General features: G+C 37.3%; 2 protein-coding genes across 4 annotated transcripts; one reads left to right on the forward strand and one right to left on the reverse strand.

The window, feature by feature from the left end:
* Positions 1-706: 706 nt before the first annotated feature.
* LOC112510430 (pentatricopeptide repeat-containing protein At1g74850, chloroplastic) lies at positions 707-5,482 on the reverse strand. 2 transcript variants are annotated; one of them, XM_025115839.1, is made up of 4 exons: positions 3,469-5,482; positions 2,962-3,276; positions 2,749-2,856; positions 707-1,319 (listed from the first exon to the last, which is right to left on the reverse strand). In XM_025115839.1, exons 1-4 carry the CDS (start codon positions 5,334-5,336, stop codon positions 971-973), a joined length of 2,640 nt encoding a protein of 879 aa, XP_024971607.1. In that variant the 5' UTR covers positions 5,337-5,482; the 3' UTR covers positions 707-970. The 2 variants fall into 2 exon arrangements, with proteins under 2 accessions (XP_024971607.1, XP_024971606.1); XM_025115838.1 differs by having other exon boundaries at positions 707-1,322.
* A 6,352-nt stretch (positions 5,483-11,834) lies between these two features.
* Positions 11,835-25,719, forward strand: LOC112509337. 2 transcript variants are annotated; one of them, XM_025114246.1, is made up of 4 exons: positions 11,835-11,920; positions 12,130-12,306; positions 14,572-15,597; positions 25,376-25,719. In XM_025114246.1, exons 1-4 carry the CDS (start codon positions 11,906-11,908, stop codon positions 25,406-25,408), a joined length of 1,251 nt encoding a protein of 416 aa, XP_024970014.1. In that variant the 5' UTR covers positions 11,835-11,905; the 3' UTR covers positions 25,409-25,719. The 2 variants fall into 2 exon arrangements, with proteins under 2 accessions (XP_024970014.1, XP_024970013.1); XM_025114245.1 differs by lacking the exon at positions 25,376-25,719 and adding an exon at positions 24,768-25,365.
* The last annotated feature ends 1,624 nt before the right edge of the window (positions 25,720-27,343 follow it).

The raw sequence follows: 27,343 nt of genomic DNA on the forward strand, positions 1-27,343 counted from the left end.
GTTTTTAAGAGTTTTTGTCAAATGTTTTATAATATAGTACAGATAATACTAGCATGTTACTCGTAGAATGAAGCGAAATATATATCACTTTTAATATTTTATTTTATTTTGTTCTCATCAATGTTATAATATGATTTTATGTGATACTGAAAAAAAAACGATAGTATTTTTATTTTTTAAATAAAATATAAATTTAAATGTATCATAAAAAATTGAAAAAAATTAGTATCATTTTAGTATCAAATTAAATATTTAATAGTTGTTTTTTGTGAATTTCTTTAATTCAATTTTTTATTACAATTTAATTTAGATTTAATAATAAAGTCACTTATTCTTTTATTTAATTATATAATATTTTAAAAAGATAATAATTAGTATTTTGTTAGAATTCACATTATTATATATATTTTAGATTTTTTATATTTAAAATGAGAAGTGGTAAATATTCTTCTAGACGATATGCTCGTATATATACCGGTAATTGAAGTTGTTTTTTAGTACTTATGTACATGTGCATGTTATGCATACGTGCATATTGGATAAATTGCTTAAAATTACCAATATGCACATGTACATACCATTCAAATGAACGATTACAAGTGTTTTTCAATTTTTCATTTTTTACGGTTTTCTCTTTAAACTTTACCATATATATATATATATATATATATGTGTGTGTGTGTGTGTGTGTGTGTGTGGGGAGAGAAAAAAAAATGGATTTTTCAAATACAAACAGCTCTGATGTCCATTAATTACAGACCTTAAAGCTTTCTTTACTCTCAACAACAACTACTACAATTTCATAACTCAGATTATTCTAACAGATCAAAATTGGCTTTTAATTCTACCTTCTTAAACCACACAATATCAGTTTTTCACTTTCAACCTCTTGCGGGGTGGGGGATGCATACCTGTAGCCACTTTTCGATCATCGAAATCAGCTTGATTATGCCGGCATTTGTTTCGTTCTTCAAATGGAGCCCGTCACCAGCTCTGTTCGTGTATCGATATTCGTCCCACCATTTATACCGCCTCCCTTTACTTCCTCTTTCATACTGCCTTTCTTCTTCTTAGCTTTGTTTGTTCTTGATTCCAAAACGGGAATGGGGGAATTACTCAAACTAATAATCCCGAGTTTTTCAGAACCTGATTCCATATCACCTAGAATCCGCTTAAGCTGAGCTTGTTGACACACGATTCTTCCCTTGTTCCATCCGGGTAAACAGAACGATGATGAAACACCATCCTTCAAAAGCGAATACGTGATCTTTGCAACGGGAAAATCTCGTGTTATGGAGCTCTTCTCCATCTGCCCTCTTCTGCTTGAAAAAAAAAATATATATATACCATTGAACTGTGTCAGGTTGGAGTGATTGTCATCAAAACAAAGCTGATATTCAGGCGGGATCGATTTAATCATATTTCAGAAGGATCTTGTTAAGAACTTAATGCTATTTATGTTTGTCAAACAGAAAATATCCCAAGGCATTCAGAACCGTAAAGAAGTTGCCAAAAGATAAGAACCTCCAAATAATGTCAACTAATAGTTAGTAGGACTAGAAAAGGGTTAAGACTGGAACCAAATAAGCTGTTGACAGATTTTCACCACTACTAGAGTGCTATTGCTGATCATCCTATATTCGAGCATTCTCATTCCTGAGCGGAGATCATTCCCCTAATCCCTTTGCACATTTTCCATACTATGATAGAATATGTGGAACTCCATTAGATTACCTCCAAAAAACTCAACACGCCCCTCCAACGGAGGCTAGACTGGCACAGATTGTCCCAAAGTGTCAAGAGGGGCTAGCCATGTACAAATTGCCCCCAGAATACCGAGTCCTTAAGAGTGGTAGACCTTAACTTTGATACCATGATAAAATATGTAGAACCCCATAGATTACTCTAAAAAAGAGCCCTTGAGGAGAGAGAGGGGTCCAACATATACCAAGGAGAAAGGGGGGTCCAAGTCTAGCCGATGTGGAACTCCAACAGTATGAAATAAACGTTCTCAAGGCATCCCACGTCTTACATTGCCCACAATCCTGTTTAGAAATAGTTGGCTAATTGTAAATGCAGGTGTAGGCAAGACAAGCTGGCTAGACAGATACTGTGAGATCTCGTAAAAAAACTGGCAAGCCAAGCAGACCAACTGGTTTGACCATCTGAGCCAAGCTCTAGCTTAATGTGACTAATGTTGGCAGCTCAGTGAGCCTAAAAGAGCAGAACTCAAGTGAGACAAACCCATCTAACCTTAAAATGCCGGTCAGTGTTATTTGTATTTTTTTTACAATCACTAGTCATGGCCTCTTGGGGACTTTGTAGATGTTTGACGAGGGACGTTGTAACTTCGCTCGATGGGTTCAGTTTTAAATTTTAGACAAGTGCATACAAGCCAACCCTAGGCCCAGGACTATATAAACCTACACCAGCTCATAGAAACCAACCTTATACGAGGCAAGCCAAGGCTCCAGCTTTTGGCAAAGCTGAGCTCAAGTTAGAGTTCTTTGAGAGAGAAAAAACAGGAGTCTACCCAGAGTCCCAGACTGCTGATTCTTTCATGAGCCGAGCAAGCTCGGGTTTGGCTCAACTAAACTCACCCCTATTTATGACGCTACAAAAAGATCTATCTTCAAGCCAAATTCAGAACAAGGATAACTATATTTGGGACCAAGGAGTCCTGTTCTCGTTAACAATTTGTGGGAACAAAATTAACACACAACCACCAAGTTGGGGGAAGGAACTTACACCACAACCACAGAAGCTAGATGAGGAAGATCCTCTCCATCCACTAACTTCTGATACATGTCCTCAAACCAAACTGATATAGCCGCACACGCACCACCAGGCCACAACCTACAGATTGAGAAACAACATGTACAAGATTGCTTATCTACAACTTTCTAATGTAACTGTATTTCCACATATTTTTTAACTAAAAGAAAAGCATTGCAACTATACCTGTGTACATCGACAGACCACACACGCTTGTTGTTACGGAATATTTCAGGCAAAAGTCCTCTCTTTGTTGCTTCCTTAAGCACTCTTGTAGCTCTTTCCTTCTGGCCTAACCACCAAAGAGCTTCTAGCAGTGCGTTGTAGAACCTCAATCCTAAACCACGACCTTCTGTATTTAGTTTATCAAAGACATACTCTACCATTTGCCAATTGGAGGCATCATCATAATCTCCCCTAATCATCTGCCCAATCACCTGATGAACATTCGATGAATCACATTTGATCATCTCATGCAGCAATTTATAGGCATCGTCCCACCTGAAAATTTGAAATACCAAAGCTGTAAAAGAAACTGGAATTGAGGAATGATGTTCTAAATTCCTTGTTATGAGAATGTTGTATCATCAACAATTTAGTGAAAGCATACTATAAATCAATTTTGTGCTGAATTATCATAAAGAAAATGATAAAGCCATGTAAGTTGTAAATCAGCATTATTTCATAACTGACCTTTCATTCTTTGCATAAATTGCCAGCATCATGCAGTAGCTCATGACACTAGGCAACACAACCATTTTCTCAATCTCCTGAAACTGCTCTTCACTCTCATCAACAAGACCTGCAAAGCAGTAAACACTCAGAACTGCCTCAAGGGTCCGTTCATCTGGGTTACACTTTGCCTTTTCCATATCAACATAGGCTTTAATAGCGTCTTCAAACTGTCCTGCTTGTCTAAATGCTTCAATTACACTATTAAATGTATCTTTGTCCCCTGAAACACCACTTTCATCCATTCTAGATACTATTGCTTCAGATTCTTTATACAGTCCTCCTCTGGCAAACACATCAATCAAAGAGTTAAAGGTCTCAACAGTTGGAATGCTCCCCAGTTCATTCATTGTATTAAAAGTAACAAGAGCTTCCTCATATAACGCAGCCTGTCCATAAGCTTCCACAATCCCAGTATAAGCCTTTGGACTTGGCACTAATCCATTCTGCCTCATGTGCAGTAGAATCCTCTTGGCATCTTCATGAAGCCCTCCCTTCCCACATGCAACTATCAATCCCTCATATGTCTCCATATTCGGTTCAATCTTCTCTTCTACCATATCATTAAATAAAGTTATCACCTCCTTAAAATACCCACCTTCACCAAAAACATCTATAAGAATGTTGTAAGTACCAGCATCCAGCCCCATACTGCTAACTTTCATTTCAAGAAAAAGTTCACGGACTTCATCGTACCTCCCTTGCCTCCCAAAAAGATTCAACAGAATAGTGTAAGTCATTGCATTAGCTACACAACCAGCCGTCTGCATTTGCCTAAAAACATCCATTGCCTCCTTAATTTGTTCTAAATCTGAGTATGCTTCCAATAAAACATTATAGCATGATGCTTCGGGTAAATTCCCTCTGGACTCCATCTCCCTAAGAAGTTCTGAAACCTTGCTAAGATTACCCAATTTACCAAAAGTCTGAACTAAGTAATCATAACTAGTAGTATCTGGTATGGTTCCACCCTCGTTCATACTCCTGAAAACCATTACGGCTTCATCACCTAAACCTCTATTAGCACAAGCAGCAAGCAAAGTATTATAAGTAACTAAATCTGGTTGTAACCCTTCGTGTCTCATTTCAGCAAATATACTCAATAAGCCTTCCCATTCATACCCACCTCTAGCACAGGAATTAATCACGGTATTATAAGTCAAATTATTGGGGGGAATGCGCTCTTTCTTCATTCTATCAAGAAGTTGTAAGGAAATTTCATACTGACCGTTACGCCCATAGGCATTGATAATGGAAGTATATGAAAACACGCTACGAGGCACCCCATCGCTAGGCATTTCATCGAACACCTCGGAACATTTATCAAGAAGACCTTCACGACCCAAAATTCCAATAACTATCGTGTAAATATGATCGTTTGGCTTAGACCAAACCTGCCTCTGCATTTGCTTAAAGAGTCGTAAAGACCTTTGCCAGTCTCCACGTTGTGCCAGTTCTTTAAAAACCAAAGCAAAGTCATTGAGGCTAAGCTTGTTCTTGAACGGCTCGAGGCAACGCGCTACACTGCCTCGTGGGGGTAAGCTGGAAAGTTTGTTGAGTAGGCTTTCAACCTCGTAGCTGTACTTACCCTTCTCGACACTACTTGAAGGGTATCCGAAAACAAGCTCTTTCGGTTTGGGTTTGGATCTCGTCCTGGATCTGGATCCGGGTGGTTTGGCTACTGAGCTCTCGCAGATTACGATTGACCGGCGGCCAGAAAATTTGAACCCTCGAGTGGTAAATTGGGGGAAACTGTACACCTGTATGGTGGGTTTGTTCGTACTACGGATGAGAATTGGCGAGATAGAGTGGTGGTATGAGAGTGTCATCTTGTTGCTAGGGTTTTAGTTCGCATGAGTCGACAGTATATTTTACGCGCTGAGATTGAAAATTCACTTCCTTTCCCGTGTAATTCTGTGTTCTTGAGAGAGAGAGAGCAAAGAGACGCAAGAAGCCAACGATGGAGTTTGAGCTGCTGCGGGGTTGAAGGGGAAGGGGAAGGGGAAGGGGAAGAAGAAGAAGAAGAAGAAACACAGCAACTTCGTTGTGGATAACAGGTTTTATTTGCCGCTTAAAAGAATTGGGTGAAATGCAATAATGGCCCTTCTAGTGTGATGTTTGTAATTTACACCCCCTGAAATTTCCATTAATTCACACTTTAACCCCTGTAAATTGATTTTAAACAATAAAAATAGATGTTGCTAAAGATATGGTGTTCCGATACGTCCACCAATTAGTGACACCAAAATCTATGGGAAATCATTATGCTGCCAAAAGATTTTCCGTTCGATTTTCATAGACACGATGGTTGTTAAAGCATGAATAATTGTACTTACACTAATATCTGATGATCAACAGATTAATTAGGCAGTAAGATGCATGTAGAAAATACCATATAGAATATGCCTCATTTCATCGAACAGAGTTGGACCATAGGTGCAATGATTTACTTCACATACGAGGTCTCTGGTTTCTTAGAAAGTTCTTCTGTCAAACCCTGATCAGTACAATTACAGGGGGATGTTCAATACCGATTCTTACAGCCCAGCAGAAATTACTTGTTTTTCTAGCCCTTGTTATGCGGGTAAAAAGAGTAATTGAACAAACATTGTTTTTGCAGGGACTGACCCAGATTTGGATTTCCGATTTTATTATCGGAAGTCCAGTTCAGCATCACAAACTTTTTTTCAAGATAATGACGAATGAGCCAACTTGATATTTTGGTATTTAGGGTTAAAGAAGACGTGAGTGGATAATGGCGTGCTCAATATATTTTAATGGAACACTTCAAAAGATATACTACTTGTATTTAACTTGACTCGGTATATTACACAATACATATGAGTGGCAAGTTAGTTCACACTTAGGGTGCTCAAAAACCCGATCAACTCAACCCAACGTGATATAACTCAACCTGATATCTATTTGAGTTGTAAAATCTTAAAGACGTAGGTATTGGGTTACTTCTATTTGAACTCAACTCAACCGAATGAACTCGATATCTCTTTATTTATTGGATCTAATATGATCGTTGAGTTTCCTTTAATACGTGCATTAGATAATTACACCATCATGAACCCTTTTCATATACACATATATATGTTCAGTAACTATGAACATAGATGTGTGTATGTGTGTGCACAAATTGAGAAAAAATAATTGAATGTGATATACTAAATATTTAAAAAGTATGAATAAGTTGTACCAAATGGTTGATAATGAAAAAAATAATTATGAGTAAATTGGAGAAAACAACATATTCATATTAGAATAATATTTTGATGTATTAACGTATCAACCCGACCAATCTGTATGGTTTGCATTGGGTTTGGTTACACTTTGGTTTGAGTTGGGTTGAATTGATATTTTTCAAACCGGAAGCATTGGATTGAGTTGAGATTTTCCAAACCGCAAGTATTGGATTGAGTTGTTCAAATATCTTTAATCCGATCAACTTAAACCATAAACATCCCTAAATAAGTTTTATGGATCCATTAATATATACATCCATTCCCACTCGATGTCGAATAATCGGTCACGTACCATCATTTAATGATCACACCCGTATGTTTATATATTAATCAAATTAGATGATAAGACGATACAAAACTTTAGGCCCTTATGCGGATTAACTTTGTACATCCTAAAAACAAAAACAAAAAATTACAAATTATATATATAGAGAGAGGGGTTGGTTATTATATAATCATTTGCATTTGTACAACCAATACAACTCAATCTCAATCGTCCATTTAATTTGATGAATATGCGATTTTATAGAAATTTTGATTGTTTCCTAATAAAAAATATTGATCACAATTCATAAACTATATTCATCTTTCATAAATATTCAAATCATAATAAATGAACTCTCATCATTTTCATAAACATTTCAATTTATTKGGTTGCATTGGTTGTACAAATGTGATGGGTTGCATTTGAAACAAACTCTCTCTCTATCTCTCTCTACATATATATATATATATATATATATGTGTGTGTGTGTGTGTGTGTGTGTGTGGAGGTTCAAACGAGAATCCATGTGATTTACGAGAACACAAGAACAACCAAATAGCTTCAAACTTTTTTAATTCATAAATTAACTTATATTAAATATAAATAAATTAATAAGGACAATAATGTAGTTAAGTAATTTTTATTTTATTTTAATTAATTAATCCATTTTTTTCCTGGATTGATCATGTTCGTTTGCAATCTCTTCTCTTCCCTTGTGATAATTATGTGATTGTGTAACCATAACCTATCGAAAGCATGATCAATCGAGTGTAATCATAACCTATCAAAATCATGAGTAATCGTTGTGATAAGTGTGTGATTGTCTAACCCTAACCGATCAAAACCATGATCAAATTGAGTGCGCAAGTGATGTTATAACCGTCGAAACCATGATCAAATCGAGTGTGCTGTTATGATAGTGATATCACATGATTATCACATCTATATCACACCAAATCGGTAGTCGATTTCCTAAAAGTTAACCCTAGCCGAGCGGAATCTTTGTGATAATTGTGTGAAAATCACATAATTATCACCCAAATCACAACAAATCGTGTTGAAATAAGCGATAACCATAATAGCTCATTATGTTATCCAAATTATTGGGTTTAGTGTGATCGTGTTTTTAAAATTTTATCACTTTGAATTCCAATATTACCCTTTTGCCTCTCAAATTTTTTTGAATTGTTTTAATTTCATTTTTAATTTAAAAAAATCTTTTAATTTTTATTGTTATCACAATATGAGGTTAATAGGTTGTTTTCGCGTTTTCGCAAATCACAGGGTTTCTCGTTTGAACCCTTCCATATATATATATATATATATATATGTGTGTGTGTATATATATATACATATGTATAGCAATTTTATATCAATTATAAAATTTGAACCATGTTAAGTGTTTTTTGGGTTCTTCCTTCTCATGTTTTAGCATTCATTTTCAGACCCTTTTGTTATTCTACCATTGTACTTGAATCTTTAATTTGTGTCGTGTACCATCGTTCGCTCTTGTGATTTTGGTTGATTTTCAGGTCATTTCGAGTTCATGGGATGCAATTTTTTATCGAAGAAGCAAGATGAGTTTTAGCATTTTTGTTGTGATCCAAATAAACACGTGTCGTCACCAAGTCGTAAATGGTAAGTTGCCTCTATATGTTATTTAATGATTATATATATGGTTGGGTTACAGTGAGAATGAAAGTTATGATGAGAAACGTAAGAAGAGATCTTCGCTCTTGGTTCAACCCTAATTTAATATCAACACTAATGAGGTGCGCTGAGAGGCATTAGATCAATTTCCTTCTAAAGCACAATTCATGGGTGGCCATGAGATTAAAAGTGATCAAGAGTTCGGATCTCCTCTTATACTTCTCACAATAACTTCTCTTCTCACATGATCCTTCGCCTATATATATATGTACATATATATGAAAGGGTTCAAACGAGAACACTTTCATTTTACGAGAAGGCGAAAACATCCTTTTACTATAGACAATCACATGTGATATTATTATTTCATCACATATGATACACATGTGATACTAAATCAGTGACGCATGCGACTTTTGGCGCGATCTTGGTTGTTGGCCAAGTCGTCCTTACACCATTAAGCCCCATCGCATGTATTATCACATATGATAAGGGTGTTTTTGATGTGATGCTATAATCCATCAAGACCATCGCATGTGATGCTAAATCACAGACGCAGACGACCTTTGGCGCGACCTAAGTCGCAGAACACGTCGTCTGCACGCTACCAGGTTCCCTCACGTGTATTATCACATGTGATAAGGGTGTTCCCGCATTCTCGTAAAATGGAGGTGTTCTGGTTTGAACCTCCACCTATATGTATGGGTGTGTATATGTATATATCATATAAGGCAAAGGATTGTGGAAGAAAAAGAGCTAAGGTAAAAAGCGTAAGAAGAGATCTGGTCATTTGATCACCTTTAATCTCAAATCCACCCATGAATCGTGTTTGATACGAGGATTGATCCAGACATCCAGTGCATCTCATCTCCGCGCATCACATCCTAATGTACATCCAAGGGTAGAGATTCTTTCTTATGCTTCTAACCTTAACTCTCATTCTCACCGGAACCCAACTCTATCATATAATAGTTATAAATAAAAAAAATCATGTGAATATTAAATGATTTATTTTATAAACATTTTATACATTTTTACAAGGACTCGAGAACTACAAAAAGGAAATAAACTCGTAAGAACTGATATAAAAATATATTTTTCACCATGATTTTTTTTCATCCCACGTGATTTTAGCTATTGTTTCATTTCTTTTCATATGGTGAAAAAATCTATGTAGAACTCTTTTTAATCACATAATGAAATGAAAATTATATATAAAAAGTTTCACAATACAAAATAAATGCGTGTGAAACTATATCGTTATAAAACAAATATATGTGAAAAATACCTTAAATTCTAGCATGTGATGGGGGAAAAATGCAAGAAAATGTTTTTTCACGTCTTCATGGTTTTATAATATTTTCGTGGTTCTCATTTGATTTAATCATTTTTACATAATAAATATAGGACCAAGTTCAGGAAAAACCGCAAAAAAAAAAAAAAAAAAAACCCACACACTGGTAACCATTCATCTGGACAGTATGTATCTGTGCATAATGGTAATTTTAAGCAATTTGTATAACGAGTTAGATATAAAGGTTAAAAAAAAAAAAAAAAACCCCTGAGAAACATTCTGATAACATTTCATCACTGACGGTATGCATATGTGCATACAAGTAATTTGTAAGCACTTTTGTCGGGTATGCACAAGTGCATAACATGCACATATGCATAAAAACCAAGAAACAACTTTAATTACTTGTCGGCACACATGCATACCGTCCAAATGAATGGTTACTGTGGTGTTCCTCGGTTTTTCAGTTTTTTGAGGGGTTTTCCCTAAACCCCCCTCTCTCTCTCTCTCTCTCTCTCTCTCTCTCTCTCTATATATATATATATATATATATATATAGACACATGTATTTTTGTTACTATTACTCAATGATATCAAATAATTTAAATTCATATAAAAAACATATATTGATATCGTGTGTTTGTGTGTGTATGTAATTTATACATACATACATATATACATATGTACATACATATATAGTTAACAAACTTTACAAACCAATTTTAACCGTGCATATAGTCTAATAAAGATATGATTTTTTATTTTGTTTTCTAATTCAAAGTCATGATCATAATGAATGAACTTTATCATCTTTCATATATATATATATATATATATATATATATATATCTTAATCATAATTAATGAATCATGATAGTTATCCATAATATCTCAATTGTTTCCTAATATAATGGTTTGTAAGAATTACATAGTTTGTATTTGAAACCACCCCTACACACACTCACACACTTAGATTCAGGTGAAAACCTTATAAAATACAAAACAGAAAAACCTCTCTCAAACTGTTAGATTAATTGATCCAAATGTCAAGGGATAATTATATATATAAACTATAAAGTCCACAAAAGTGTTATTTAAATAGCTCATAACACGATAAAAAAACGACCATTTAAAAAAACCTAAAAAGATAAAATAAAGTCAAAATTCAGACTAGAAATAACAAAATGCACACCCATAATGTGCCTCAAGACACCATGACACCTACCTCATCTTAAATAGTCGCTACTTGGATTAATGTTGGTGTATGGGACACGTCTCGTGTCATAACCTTGCTCTCGATATCTTGTTCAATGCCCGTCATTGACTTTATGACAGATCTTATCATTAGAGTCGATTCTTAAGATGGTTTTAACAATTGGCATCGTTTATGGAAATATTAAAGATGTAAAGTTCATCTCGTGAAGTTAAAAAAGCATGATTATTATCACCAACCTACAAACTCAGAGGCGGAACAAAAATGGACTGAATCAACAATAGTGAAAGAACCCAAAAGAATTTTATACTTAAAACCTTAAAATTGTAATTTACAATAAAATTTATATCTCATTGTGTCACGTAAATACACACTCCAAAAAAATTCCAAATAATTGAAGATTTATCTAAAAAGAAGATGGTTTTCCACGTGTAACCTCTAGATTATGACACGTGCTCAAAAACCACTTTGTGTCGCGCGCCCATTGGAAAAACATGAGAATGAAAATGGCAGAAACCGGACCAACGATGTTACGGTTCGTAGGTTTAACCAAATAGTGGCATTATCGGAAATTCAGAAAAAACCAGGGGTAAAACCGTAACAAGGGCAACAGAACTTTCAGTTCGTAACAGACAGCTGCTTACGAAGAGAGGCAACAACTAACCCTTTTCCCTTTCTCTCTCTTTAAGGTCTGAAAACAAATCAATTTCTTCGATGCTTTAAGGATGGACGCCGACGAGGTAAATTCAAACACCCATTCATCTCTCCGACGCTCCACGCCACCGTGGCTGGTGGCGCTACTCTCTCGAGAATATAGAAATTTAACCGTTTTTTCGTTCTTGATTTGGGTTTTTGGTTTTTTCTTTCATCGAGGGATCGAGTTTGATCTTCTTTGTTTACATTTTGTTGGGTGCCTGATTTTGGGTTGTTTTGCATTTGATTGTTGCAGAGATTAACAGCTTTGAAGAAGGCGTATGCGGATATTATACTCAATACGGCGAAAGAAGCAGCGGCGAGGATTATGGTGTCTGAACGGAAAGCTCTTCGGTTTGAATACGAGCTTAAAAACGCTAAAGAAGATGCACTTCAGATGCTTTTGAGACTAAAAAAGATGATGGATTCCAAGGTATGAACAGAAACTTTCAAAATTCCACTTTTTGTTCGCATTTTGGTAAGTGGGGTTTACTTTGATTACTTGATTTTGATTTTGAATTTGAATGAAGGTTTATGTGCTTAGGGTTTAGTAATGATCCCATTTAAAGGTTGGGTTTGTATTGTTTGGAATCTTGGTCGATTTTTGAATACGAAGGGTTTAGTTTAATTGTTCTGTTTGGGGTTATAATCTTGATTCAAGAATGCATTGATCAGATACTAGATGTTTTGGTTAAATTGCAACTTTCTGTTATGATTTCTTTCGGCCGGAGTCTTGTTTTGTTTGGTTTAAGTTATGAATTTAGTCAAAGAGTTGACGAATTTTGGGGGTTTTCTTCGTACATGCCAAAGATTTCTTGATTGTTGATGGGCATTCTGTTTTGTTCAATGCCAAAGATTTCTTGATTGTTGATGGGCATTCTGTTTTGTTCAATGCCAAAGATTTCTTGATCGTTTGGTGCAATAGGAAAAACTTCACTATATGAATTTGGATAAACTATTATGTCATAATCTCAATCATGTTGGTGAATGTCATCTTTGGTGGTGGTGTCGTGTAGCTTGTAAGTTGTGTATGGTCAAGTATACCATGTTATAGCTTAAAAGATGCGGTCTTTATTGTTTTGGGTGATTGTGGGTATCCGGGCCAGCTTACACGCACAGACTAATCCCCTGGGCGACCATGAATGGCATGGAGTCATCATAGGTGAACCTTCATGGCTACAAGGGATTGATTTCATGTTGGAGACTAGGAATTATTTCTTTCAGTAGGTCTATGCTCAATGTTGTGTGATCCATATGCATTTTGAAGATATCCTTAAGTTTCTACGATTATCTTCTCTCTTTTTGAGTACATGTTTAAATGAATCGCGCATGTTGAGGACCATTTATAAAGATCATTTGATTCCTACCATGAATACCACGTCTTCTATATATAGACTTCACATGGTTTACCCTTAAGTAGGATGAAACTCAAACACGAAACAAACGATTAATATTAGATTCTACGACAAACATGTCATATTTTACACGTGGTGTAATTCAATGGAACACGTTAAAGAAAGTAACAACGCAATAAGTGTATCACTAACTTGGGAAACTGCACGATGTATAGGAACCAATAAGGTTACTTTCACGGGTTCGAGTTATAGAAACATTCTCTTTGCAGCAACGCAAGGGAAAGACTGCGTACAGAGATTTTCCTTCCTAACTTCGCAAAGCCTGCAAGCCTTGGTAAATTACGGTCCCCCTTTGTTTCAATGAACCAAGTTAGTGGTTAATTTAAGTCCCTTTAAGGGTGCAAACTGCAAAACATTCCTGTCCAGATACCTTCAATATGTTGGGCCAACGGCCAAAAAGATTAGAAATATGTGTCTCACTCGCATTAACAGACACACACACTTCCATATTTTGGTGAATGGGAGCAGAGAAGGGTTTTTAAAGTTGTTGGGGGTGCTTGAGAAAGAAAAATAAGGCCATGCTTGGCAACCATAAGCTAGCTTATTTTTTGAGCTTATTGAAATAGCCACAAGGGTGGTGTCTGATTGGTTTGAGCTTGGCTCCAAAGGTCAAAAGTATCAGGAGGTCTCAGGTTCAAATCGAAGGAGGAATAAAAATCCCTTGTGGCCACGGAGGTTCAAATGCGGTGACTCCGGGTTATCTGCAAAGCAGGTAGTCGCCCTGGGATTAGTCGGCTCGCATAACGGGTTGGATATTCAAGTTAATCAAAAAAAAAAAATCCCCGTTTGATAAGCCATAAACTAGAGGCTTTTTGATAAGAACATATTGAAAAATAAGCTCTAGGGGCTTTTTTTCACTTTTTTCCAATTATGCCCTTTAATATTTCTGAATTACTTTTTTAATATGTTCTTTTAGGTCATTTTACATTGTCATCTAACTTATCAGCTAGTTTTTACCAAAAGTGACTAGCTTATCAAGTAACAGCTAGCTTATGAGCCAACAACTAGTTTTTTTAGCTAACAGCTAGTTGGCCAACCATAACCTAAGAGTCATTGTGTGATGATTAAGATTAAGATGTAGAGACAATAGAGTTGTGTTGTGATCTTAAGATAACCATGGCTGAGAAGTCTTCTCTTGGATGACGGAACCCATGTATCTTCTATTAACTGTTCATACGCTTTATGATAGTAACCTTTAAAAGTATTACATGTAGTTTTCTACTTCTCGTTCACTGCTTTCACAAGTAAAATATGATGCATATCCATTTTGAAATTTTTGGCAGATTAACGAAGCAGCAGTGGCGTCGTGTACCCAACAAAAGAAAATTGAAGAACTCGAAGCACAACTTCAGGAGGCGGAAGACATAGTGAAAGACCTCAGGGAGGAGTTGAGAGCAGTCGAGATGGAACTTGAGAGGTTCTCACAAAGCAAAGAAGTAAAGCATCCAGTACAAGTAGATGATGCATCAATGGGAAATGTACCGAGAACCTCTGAATCCATTCCATTCCCTCCTTCAGAAGTACAACCCAATTCAAATATAGATCAGACAAACAAAAGCCAGAGACTTTATAATTCTTTATTTCCTTTAAAGAAATCTTTAATCGGTAACGGGGATTTACCTTCTATAATATTGAGAAGCAAAGAAACTGAGCTATATAGAAATGGGTGTACTCAGAGAATCCGTGCGTGTGAACGGACCCAGCCGGATAAGGAATTATCATTTTCTCTGCAAATGGATGACATAAAGCCCGAGTCAATTGTCAAAGAGGATGAAGCACTAGATAAATTACGTAAATCACCCTCACTTGGGGTTGATAGCCTGTGCAGTATGGAGGAGAAAGAAGTAATTTTGGAGCAAGTAAAGGAGATGGATGTAGCAGCTGAGGATTCATGTTTGACTTCTCCAAGTTCAGTCAAACATCCAAATGATACAGCCATACAGGAAATCTCCGATGAAGATCTAGTAAGAACGTGTGATAGTCAGAGCACAATTAGGGTGGAACTTATTCCCACGAGACTAGAAAAAGATGAATCATTACAGAGCGTAGAAGCACAGGTTGATCCTCCGTTAAAGATTTCAGAGACAAAGGCTTCTGAGACCAGCGAGGTTCCGAGTCAACCAATGACTGATAGAGTTATCAAGTACACGTTCCAGAGGAAGAGGAAAAGAGGGGCTTTGATCAATGGATGTGCATCTAGCGAACGGAATGAAGAGAACCAAAAGGCTCAAAATCTGGGTCTTGGAAAGGCCAACTTGATAGGAGAATCGACTCCAGAAAAGATACGCCTAGAACAAGTTGCTCGCCAGGTTAGTGATTTATCTACATAGTTTATCCTGATATTTATGTTTCTTCAGTACATCGATACTAACCAGGGCTCTGCACTGGTCTAGAACTGGACCAAACTGAATCCAAAAATTCGGAAAAGTTAGAACCGAGAACCATAAATTGAAAATGTTATTTTCAAGATTCATTGCACAAACATTTTGGTTTTCTTTAATGAGATTTTAGATCATCATTTATGGATAACCTAGGAAGTGTATGTCCTTCCTAAATTATGATGGTAAAACTGTACATGCACATAATCATCAAATATTCGTTTTGTAGAATGAATAAAAAAACAGAAACGGTACGTCATGGTGCATTTGGTACGAGGGACAGAACGGAACAGCGGAAGACAAAAGAAAAAGTCGTCCATTTTTTACGCAACAATAAACTGGTAGAGGATGAGACAGAGTGAGACAAAAATGTATACTTTTCGTCCCACAAAAATAGGCTGCACAAAAGTTAGGGAGATGGGACAAGATTGGTAAATTACTAAAATTACCCATGTCTAGTTAAAACCCTAAAACCTTTCACAATTCTTTCACCTGCCTACCTCACTCTCGCTCGTCGAGTCTATTCCAGTTCCATCGGCGTACCAAGTGCACCCAACCAAGACCCCAAATTTCTAAAATATTGGAAATGGGAACTGCACTATATGTTGCCAACTCTAGTTTTGGTTTCAAATGGGACCAGTCCTTGCCCTTGGTTCAAATCGAATTATACACACCACTAATAACTAGAGACACATTAGCAAGTTCGCTAGAAGTGATAAAGAGACATGGAAGGTTGATTACCTTCTCTTAGGAGTTTTGAGTACAATGGAACCAATGCTGTCAGGTGTTTTAGAATACTGAATGTTTGTTTCCTATCATGCCTTATCCTGCTAAGCTGGAAGTAATTGTTGGAGAGACCTCTCGGCATTTTGAACCTTTTCCAAATGCCATGGAGTTGGTCCACTAGGCAGTGGATGGAGTCATCCATCAGTTTACTGGACTCAATAGCACGAGCACAAGGACACTTTTTCAACAAAACTGTAGTTGTTACTTTATAGCAACATGCCAGCTAGGTCTCAATTCTTGGAAAACGTCAACACCGAAGAGAATGGACAACCAGGCGATGCCTCGATCCCCAACCTAGAGCGGTCCCTGGCTAGTAAAACAACAATGCTATAATGGGGGTTCAGTACTCGGCCCAAACCTGCTATAGAGTGCTAAATCTTGTCTCCATCAACTTCTTCTAACAATTAAAAGAACTTTGTGAGCCATTGCAATGTGCAAGACCCAAGGGAACATGAAAAAGACCACTCACTTTTAGAGCATATGTTAGGAAGTTCAAACTTCAAAGAGACCACTCACTTGGCAGATAGATCATGGAGTCCTAGCTAGTGGTAAGCACTTCGGTAGGCAACATGGGCAAAGGAAGCCCGTCAGATATAATAGTTCAAACTTTTAACTTGACCATGATAAAACTTCAAGGCAAACATGCCCACCAAGATGGCCTCATGTTGTGACAAATGGTGGAATGAACAATTTATTTTGGATTTCTAGACACCCTCATCTTTGAAAAGGTAGCCTAGATGACCCTATGTGTGTACTACATTTTCAACTCTGTCCTCAAAGGAATTATCAGTGATCGAAGCCCCATTCCACTTGTCGTCTAGGGGATTGATGTTGCAAGCTTGGTCACCACCGCACGAGGATAGTAGAAAATTTGTATTTTAGTCATCAGCTACATGACCAAGTAGGTAGATGCTCGACCCCTTAGGACCATTTCAGAGAAACGATGCAAAAGTATTTCTACCAAAGTGCTATAGTCTGATTGGGTCCCAAGGTGCTCATTAACGACGATGGAACTCAACTTGTGGGTAGAAAATTCAAAGGGTTTCTTATCGGCTACCAGAACTCGAGATTCTACACAGAACAAGCTCAGTACCTTTTGGGAAACAAGTTGCCAAGTATGATTCGGGAATTTGGAGCAAAGCTAATGAAGACCTTCAACAGCTGATGTTTTGAAAAGCAAAGGAAGGGCCAACGGTTATCACAACCAAGCATGTATACTGAGGCCTCTCGTGTTGTGACATCAGCCCTGGGTACCTAGAGTACAATGCTGGAAACTCGATCAAAAAATCATTCTAAGCACTTGAAGTTTAAAGTAGAACAAAATAAAGATGGTGTTCAAACTTCATAGCAGTTATAGCTAGAAGCTATATGGAGCAGGATAAGAGAACAAATATTCAAAATAGTTGGGGATAAAAGAGTCATTCCTTCTATTCATGAAAATCCCCAAAGGGTTACAAAGTACAAGCTAATTAGACTCTATTACAATTAGGAAAGGCTTCAAGCTCTTCCATGGCTATTGTGGTTGCTTCACAGATTGCCCCTTCAATAGATTGCCCACAAGTTACAAATTTCAAAAAGGGGAAACAGAGAAGCAAAGAACCGTAGGAAGAAGGCAGCTCAGGAGAAGAGTTGGAAGGCCTGATGGTGGGATTGTTTTCGGGGTCGAAAAAACCTACTTAGTAGTCTAGATTGACATCCCTGACAGCTTGTACACGCCGTTGTGGTGTCTACGGGATCATTCCTTTGCACTATGAAGTCCACTTGCCCGTAGGTTGTTGATATGATTGTCTTCCTTTCATGGATGCATTTCCTGATGTTGGCACAGTGCTTCTCGATAACCTGCTCCTCGACCTTGATCAGCCTTTTAGCCACCTCCTGTAGTTCTGGGCTTGTAGCATCCCAATTTTGGCCTAAAACATCAGTAGCGTCCTTCTTCGCTCCCTCCATCTCTTCCTTCATCTTCTTAGCCTCCTTCTGGTCATGATTTGAAAGTGGGGTATGCTCAAGAAGCTCTCTTTCTAGGCACTTGATGATTACCCACTTCTTAAATCCTTGGTGGATATATATATATATATATGTGTGTGTGTGTGTGTGTATATATATATATATATATCTCAAATTGTTCACATGTCTTGTGGTCTTTTGGAGTGTTTTCTCCCAAACCATAGGCTGACAAGGAGAAGGCCTATACAACACAAAGGAGTTCACTGGTGAACTAAAAAGACATTAAGAAAAAGGAGGAAAACACAAAAAAATATGAACAGGAAAGAAGTGGTACCTCAACCATCCCAGCAAGGGAATTTTCCACACACCAGGTATGGGTGAAGCCCCTCAAGGGCAGGAGTGTCTAAGGAAAGCTGAACGGAAGCCAGAAGCCTCATATACCTAGCCATCTCAGAGGCAAGAGCCTCGCCATTGAGGAAGGAGTCCCGATCTAAGACATGAAGCAGGAATGCCAATCAGTGGAAACTCCCTGATTTGAACAGGCTAGAAAGAGCAACATCTTCATCAAGGTTACTTACCTCTTCTCCTATGTAGAAACGGGTAAAAGGCTCTTCAATGGAATGTTGAGACTTCATGGAGCCATGGTTGCAAGCATCTTGTGAAGGGGTTGTCTGGAATCCCCTAGAACCTTGATCTCGGGTTCTTTTACACATGCTCTGGTTGCCGTTAGGCTGCGTTTGGTACATGGGACTGGGCAGGACAGGACAAAACTTAATGTTCCGCATTTGGCGCGACATGGGCCAGGGGCTGGATGGGACAAAAAAGGCTTTTTTTTTGTTCCACCTAGATGGGACAAAACTAAGACGTTACCTATCTACCCTCATTTGATATAACACTAATATGATATTTGGTTTAATGGTCACCACCTCTCATCACCGTTGTTGCCACCATTGGTGATGGCTACCCTTGATTACCTCCATAATCCCCACCTCCACCATCATCAGCTACCATTGTCACTGCCCACCTCCACCTCCACCTCCACCTCCACCTCCACCTCCACCTCCACCTCCACCTCAACATTCACCATCTGCACATCCTCCACAACCACCGTTGACCACCAGCCACCACCGCACATCTTCGTCATTACCACCATTGGCGGCCACCTCCATCACTATCGGCCACCTACCATCATCCCGTCACCACCTCCATGGCTCCTCCTCTACAACCACCACTTCCATATCCACGGCTGCCATCGCCGCCACCACCACCACCACTGTCTACCATCTCCACATCCTCTACAACCAACGCCCGCCACTACACCTCTACGCCCACCACCTTCACCTCTGTTGTAGTCACCACCTCCTCTTCCAATACTATCAGTAACCACCATATAAAATCATTAAACATTTAGGGGCAACGTGTCCAACCCAGTCCTAGTCGTGCCAAACATCAAACAAACAACTTGTCTAGTCTGTTTGCCTACCAAATGCTACCTTAGGTCTAATGGCCTCCAAATCTAAAGCCTTCAAACATCAAAAAAATAACTTGTCCTGTCTGTCTGCCTACCAAATGCTACCTTAGGTCTAATGGCCTCCAAATCTAAAGCCCTCTCAATTAAAGATATCTAACCTTCCTCCACAACTATCACATATAGGGGTGTAAATGATGCGAGTCGAGCTTGAGTAGTGGTCTACTCGACTCGAACTCAATAGCCATTTACCAAGCTTGAACTCAACTCGAAAACTCGCGAGTACTTAAAAACTAAACTCGGCTCAAACTCAATTGAAATTGTTTGAACTTGAACTCGAGCTTGAACTCATTTGAAGCTCGAACCAGTATCAAACTTAAACTAACTAGAGCCAAGCTCTTCTGCTGAAATTTATGAAATTTCAGGGTCTTCTCTTATAAATTATTAAACTTAGAAGGTGTTCTCTTAAACTTTATAAAAGTCAAGGATGCACCTCAAATTTCATTATCAAATTGAGAAAGTTAAAAACTCTAATCACCTATCTCTCTTTATAACACCTCTTCACCCTTCCTTTAGGGGGCGTTTGGTTCACAGAATGTTTTCTGAAAGAATGAAATTTGCCAAAGGAATTGGAATATGGAAGGAATTGGAATGAAATGTTATCAGGTTTGACCCAATGGCTTTGGCTACTAACCACGATTTTTTATTTTTTCTAAGTGTTTGGTTGGCAGGAAATGGAATGTAATCTGTCAAATGAATTGGGATATCTTTGTTTGGTCTACAAAGGAATTGGAATGGAATAATGAAAAATGATAAAAATACCCTTTCTTTGATATTTTTTAATCATAGATAATTATAAAATTAACATTGAATGTGAAAATATATGTAAATTACCATTTATTAAATCATATATAAACATAAAACGTGTAAAAAATTTGATATGATCATAAACCAAACCGTTCATACACATTAACACATCAAATACATACATAGATATTGTTATCAAACCATTTTTACACATGGCTATATGTAGCCGAACCATAACATCGAAGCAATAAGTACCAAAAATAATGTTCATACACATCTATAGACCGATCATTGCTCTAATGTAAACCAAAAATATTGTTTTAAAGCAAACCAATCGTTGTCCAACATAAACCCGACCCAAAAATAAGTACCAAAGATTGGTACTCCAAACATTAATTACCACCAACCAAAAATATTGTTTTCAAAACAAACCGATCATTTTGGTCCAATATGAAAGCCGGACCCTTTTTTCACGCCTTTCCTCTTTTAAGTTCCAAAAACTTATCAAGATTCAAATTCTTTTGTTATCTTTCGCAATGCAGTGAACATTTCCGTTTCAGAAAATGTTCCAAGCTTCTCAAGCTCATCGGCGATCATGGAAGTTTTTTTGAACATTTCCCATTCAACTACTACCAAAGAAGCATATGCTTTCATAAGTTTGTCCCCAAGCATAAATGTTGCGTTGTTGATTACCTCATGTAAAGGATCACTTCTGTTTTTTCTTTTCTTGCTACCACTTGTAGATACTTGACTTTGAACATTTGTTTGTGCATTAGAAGTATCATCTTGCTTGTTAGAAAGGTTATCCTTGGATTGATTGATATGTTCTTTCGTGGTATCTTCCATCTCCAAAGCTTCTCTCATTCTATTCCCGTTAGCTATATCCTCGCCAAAAACAATGCACAAATCCTCAATATGAGGAAATGTCTTGTTTTTCCATTTTGCCTTCTCTTTGTGAACCTATTTCATATCATAAGTCGTAACATTTAATTATAAAACAACAAAATATAATTACACTTTTTAAACATAAAAATTGAATATGTATATGTAGATAAACTCCTGGTGGTTTAGCAGTCACACAATATTCTTTGCTATCAAAACCAAACCTGCTAGTATTACTACCATGCAACTTGCCATAAACAACCTGCCAACTTTTTTTCCTTGTCTTTATCCTCGACTTAATATGGGATTTACCCAATATATCAGAATTGGGAAGTGATTCTGTTATTTTGAGTGTTGTAAATATCCAGATTTGAAGCCGTTGTCAGCTTTAAACATTCCATTATTTACCATATTTACCGAACTCTCAACGAGTTTAGCATCTTCAAGTGAAGACCAAACCCGATAGTTTCTTCCATGACTTGTCATAACTATGCTTACATAAACATAATCATAAACAAGTGCATTAAAAATACAACCATAAAAGGTAGCACTCCAAGACCAATCTAATTGATGTTATGGTTCAATTTTGGAGTGCTACCTTTTATGGTTTTATTTTTGCTGCACTTGTTTATGATTATGTTTATGTTACCATAGGTATGACGAGTCATCGAAGAAACTATCAGGTTTGGTCTTCACTTGAAGATGCTAAACTTGTTGAGAGTTTGGTAAATAAGGTAGTGTTTGAAGTTGACAATGGCTTCAAATCTGGCTATTTACAACATTTAAAACAAGCTTTAAAAGAATCACTTCCCATTTTTGGTATATTGGGTAAACCCCATTTTCTGTCTAGGATAAAGACAATGAAATTTTTTTGGTAGGTTGTTTATGGCATGTTGCATGATAGTAATACTAGTTGTTTTGGTTTTGATAGCAAAAAATATTGTGCGACTTCTGAACCACCATCTTATCTACAGGTACATATTCATTTGTTATGTTTTAAAAAATGTAATTAGATTTTGTTGTTTTATAATTAAATGTTGCGACTGGTGATATGAAATAGGTTCACAAAGAGGCGGCAAATAGAAAAACGAGATGTTTCCTCATATTGAGGATTTGTGCATTGCTTTTGGCGAGGATAGAATAGAGTGAGAGATACTATGGAAGATACAAGCATGAAAGAATATATCAATCACTCTGATAACAACCTTCCTAGGAGCAAGATGATGCCTCTAATCTGCAAAGTCAAAAATGTACAAGTGGTAGCAAGAAAAGGAAGACTAGAAAATGATCATTTATATGAGGTAATCATCAATGCAACATTTATGGTTGGGAACAAACTTATGAAAGCATCCGCTTCTTTGATAGAAGTTGAACTGGAAATGTTCAAAAAAAACTTCCATGATCGCCAATGAGCTTGAAAATTTTGGAACATTTTTTGAAACAAAATTGTTCACTGCATTGCGAAAGATAACAAAAGAATTTGAATATGTGATAACTTTTTGGAGCTTGAAGTAGGAAAGGCGCAAAAACTGGGTCCGGTTCATGTTGAACCAATGACCGGTTTGTTTTGAAAACAATATTTTTGATTGGTGGTAATTACTATTTGGAGTACACATCTTTGTACTTATTTGGATCCGGTTTATGTTGGATCAATGACCAGTTTGCTTTAAAAATAATATTTTTGGTTTACGTTAGACCAGTGATCGGCTTATAGATGTGTATGAACATTATTTTTGGTACTTATTGCTTCGATGTTGTGGTTCGGTAACCTAGAGTCATGTGTAAGAAGGGTTTGACAACAAAATGCAGTAACGTGTATGAACGGTTTGGTATATGATTATATCAAACTTTTTACAAGTTTTATGTTTATATATGATTTAATAAATGGTAATTTACTTATTTTTTCATATCAAATGTTAATATTATAATTAAAAAATATATCAAAGAAAGGGTATTTTTGTCATTATTCCTTTGTCAACCAAACAGATAGATTCCAATTCATTTGATAGATTCCGTTTTCTACCAACCAAATACTTGGTCAAACCTGATAACATTTCATTCCTTTGACAGATTTCATTTCTTCAAAAAGATTATTTGAACCACTTAGTATCTATTTTCCAACGTCGGACAACTTCACCAACACTTTTTTTTGTCTTTTTCTAATTATGATTTTAATAAAAAATAATTGATTAATTTTTATAGTTAAAAATGTACAATTTTGTTCAAATATCAAAAAATATACGACATTCTTTTGTATTGCTAAGTTTATTTATAAATTTCACATTATATTATGAAACTAATTATATATAAAAAAATCGAGTATCTCACAAGCTTTTCGAGTCAAGTACCGGTAGCTCGTCTCGTTAGTATGTTGAGCTTGAGTTAGAGTCGAGCCTATTTGAGTCGTGTTTTGACGCTCGCGAGTTGTCTCATGTCATTTACACCCCTAACATAGAATGGCTAGAATGTTGGCATTAGGGTCTTAGCAATGCTGATTATGAAAAAAACAAGAAACCAGAAGAGTGAAAAAAATTGATAGCATGCAAGTTCAATGCTCACTTTAGAAGAACCCGACAAGCTCAGCAAGCCGTCACTAATGCCTCTGAGATAGCCTTCATGTCAGCCACTATTTCTTCTCGTCACATTGATCCACCTTCCTCTCAGCATTCAACATGGGGCACTCCACCCTGTACTTATCCTAGCAACCGACCAGGTCACAGAAACCAATGCGTGAATCCTGTAAAACACCAGGGTGTTAGGCCCGAGACTGCAACACACTTCCTATGGTGCATCGTTTTCTGCTTATGCTCGGACAAATATTGATGTTGCTCTCTACACCATGGCACTCAATCCCTCGGACGACAACCAGTATATGGACACCTGTGTCACTATGCACCTGGCTTCCAACCAAGGTGCTTTTTCGTCCTATTTTAATTTGAGCATGGATAGAACTGTTGTCGTCGATAATGGTCATATGATTCATTATTTCTGATCGTGGTCAATCCTACGTATCCCTGCCATACCCTCCCCTTTCCCTCACAAACGTTTTGCATGCTCTTAAACCAACTAAAAGCCTCAAATTTGTTTGTCAGTTCACCATGGATAATGTTGTATTTGTTGAATTGATTCTTTCGGGGTTTTTTATAAAGGACATCCAGACGGGGATGAATCTTAAGAGGTGCAATAAGTATGGTGATCCTTCTCATTATCGCAGTCTTGCAGATGCCCTTCAGTATTTGATTTTCACGAGATCCGATCTCTTATGTCGTGCAACATTTTCTCTTATGCATGCATGACCCTTGAGAGCACCACCTGCATGCCTTGAAGTGTATCTTGTGGTACCTTTTAAGGCACTCTTGATCTTGGTATGCATCTATACTCATCTTTATCACAGGGTTAGTATCTTACACTGATGCAGATTGGTGTGGGTGCCCCAACACCGGACCCTCCACCTTTGGTTATTGTGTTTTTCTCGGGGACAATATCATCTCTTGGTCCTTGAAACGGCAACCCACCCTCGCCTGTTCCAGTGCAGAGGTTGAATGCTAGGGGGTTGAGAATGTGGTTGCGAAAGCTTGTTGGATCCACAACATGCTTTTGGAGTTGCATTGTCTCGTGAACAGAAGTTGAAATTTCATGTTAGAACATTGCTCCCCAATGAGGCAAAGCCTCTAGAAAACCATATAAGCATATTTACTGGATACCAATTTGCTGTTGCCCATGGACATGGCCCTATTGGATGAACAGAAGTTCTCATAGTTTTGTGCTTTCTGTCTTGATTCATATCTGAAGGTGACATCTTTGAGCTTTGCTTTTTTGCAGCTTATATCTTTATCCGATAAAAAATGGTGGTGATGGTCCTCAAGGAAGAAGCAGATGGTAGTTTTCAGATTTATGGAAGGCTTATTACCAGCAGTCATACTGTGCTAATTCTCTTCAGCTTCTCGTTCGCCCACTGTACAAACTGTAGTCTATGCAGTATTCTCTACTGCTCGCGGTTTTTCGCCTTTAATATTTAGTTAGTTTTCTGGACCATGAATGTTCTTGCATAGTTTTGGTTCATCGGAAACAACCGTTGTATCATGTGGTCTCGTTTGAAATGGAATGTCATGGCATCCCGTTTCTTGCTAGTTGAGCAAATATAAGAAAATTATGGTTATTTTGTTGATATGAGATGTCGAATCCATTAAACTTCTTGTGAAATGACGTTTTGGTCCTTTCACGCTCGTGGAAATGCATATGCGATGTGTGACAAGGTCACCAAGTCGTTAATAAGTTTAAACGGTTTGTTTTTCTTCTTCACGTGAGCAAGATCACGGAACGATTGAGTGAGCTTTAGGATCGTAAGCAGTTACGGATTTAGGAATCCGAAATCGGGTATAAACTCTAATTGTGTTTGCCGACCGCTTGAACAAAATGACCAGAATTTTTCGAAGTCTTTTCAAGAATTAGCTTGCAGTCTTGGATGATCGAGTCAAAGGAAGATAGCGTCGTTTGATTCCTCCGCATGGTAAAGAAATCGGTTTCCACTACCACGTTGCTCAAGCCAGCTCAAAGCTTCCTTAAGGGTGTGTTTGGTACGTTAGACAGGGTGGGACAGGACATGACATAACACAATTGTCCTATGTTTGGTGTGGTTTTATGTGGGACTAACTAGAACTAACTAGAACAAGGGTGGGACAAGGTAGTCCACCCTTTACCCCTGGAACTAAGTAGAACAAGAAAAATTTTACCACTTTACCCTCAAAAACCTCATACGCATACTGTGACCGGCTCATACTCCTCTCCTCCATCGCTTCCACCGCTCAACCGGCGACCGGTGACGGCGACTTTCGATGGCCACCGCTGCTGCTTCTTCCGATGGCCACCGATGCTGCTTCTTCCGATGGCCACCGCTGCTGCTTCTTCCGATCGCAGAACCCATGTGTTGTGGTCGGATGAAATCAAAAAACAAGCAGAAAAACTAAATTGACAGCAGGGATTGTGAAGGAAGAATTGCAGAGAGCTTCCAAGGTGAGGCGTTCATGGCGATTCAGTCAGATCAACGAGTAGAATTAACAATAAGAAGGAAATGGAAGTATAGTTGGTAAACAGCTCTTGGAAATGGAAGGAAATGGTAGAATTAACAATAAATGCATATTTAAATAATATAGTTGGAATGTGAGTTTTTTTTGGTATTTTTAAATAGTATTTGTAAACATTTATATTGATTATTTAATGAAAAAACACTAAATAGTTCACTGGGGGTAAATTGGTCATTTTAACCAGTTCTGTCATGTCCTGTCCTGTCATGTCTTACCAAACGCTGAACAGCTGTCCTGTCCTGTCTCATCTTGTCCTGTCCTGTCCTGTCTGCGTACCAAACGCACCCTAACTGCTATCGTCTCCGCTATACTCAGGTTCCGCTCTTCCGTACGACTTTCCCTCCTTAAAGTTTAGAGCATTTCCAACATATTTTCTAAATTAAGAAAATGGAAATTTTGTTCAAAATGATTCTTGATATTCTTTTCTAAAATAAAACAAGCAAAATCATTTACAAGTTTAAAAATTCTCTACATCTTAATGTAAAGAGGGAGAACTATTTTTTTAATTACTAGAAGGGTACTCGCGCAATACAGCGAGATAAATCTTTATTTTAGTGTTTAGTTTTTATTCTGTCTCTATCGAGATAATACGATTTTAAGAGTTTTTTTTTGTCAAATGAAGTATAAATTTGAAGATAACATAAAATTTTGAAAAAAAATAAATCGATATTAATGTCAAATTACTCGTTTTTTTATGTAACTTTTT

This window comes from Cynara cardunculus (assembly GCF_001531365.2).
Source record: "Cynara cardunculus var. scolymus isolate 2C chromosome LG 3, CcrdV1, whole genome shotgun sequence".
NCBI lineage: Eukaryota > Viridiplantae > Streptophyta > Magnoliopsida > Asterales > Asteraceae > Cynara > Cynara cardunculus.

Coding starts and splice junctions, on each gene's coding strand:
- LOC112510430 (XM_025115838.1), bottom strand. CDS start 5,336: ATGACACTCTCATACCACCACTCTATCTCGCCAATTCTCATCCGTAGT. Junction 3,277..3,468: donor ATTTATGCAAAGAATGAAAG/GTCAGTTATGAA, acceptor TCAAATTTTCAG/GTGGGACGATGCCTATAAAT. Junction 1,323..2,748: donor CTAGCTTCTGTGGTTGTGGT/GTAAGTTCCTTC, acceptor TTTTTTTTCAAG/CAGAAGAGGGCAGATGGAGA.
- LOC112509337 (XM_025114245.1), top strand. Junction 12,307..14,571: donor AAAAGATGATGGATTCCAAG/GTATGAACAGAA, acceptor AATTTTTGGCAG/ATTAACGAAGCAGCAGTGGC. Junction 15,598..24,767: donor TAGAACAAGTTGCTCGCCAG/GTTAGTGATTTA, acceptor TCATTATCGCAG/TCTTGCAGATGCCCTTCAGT.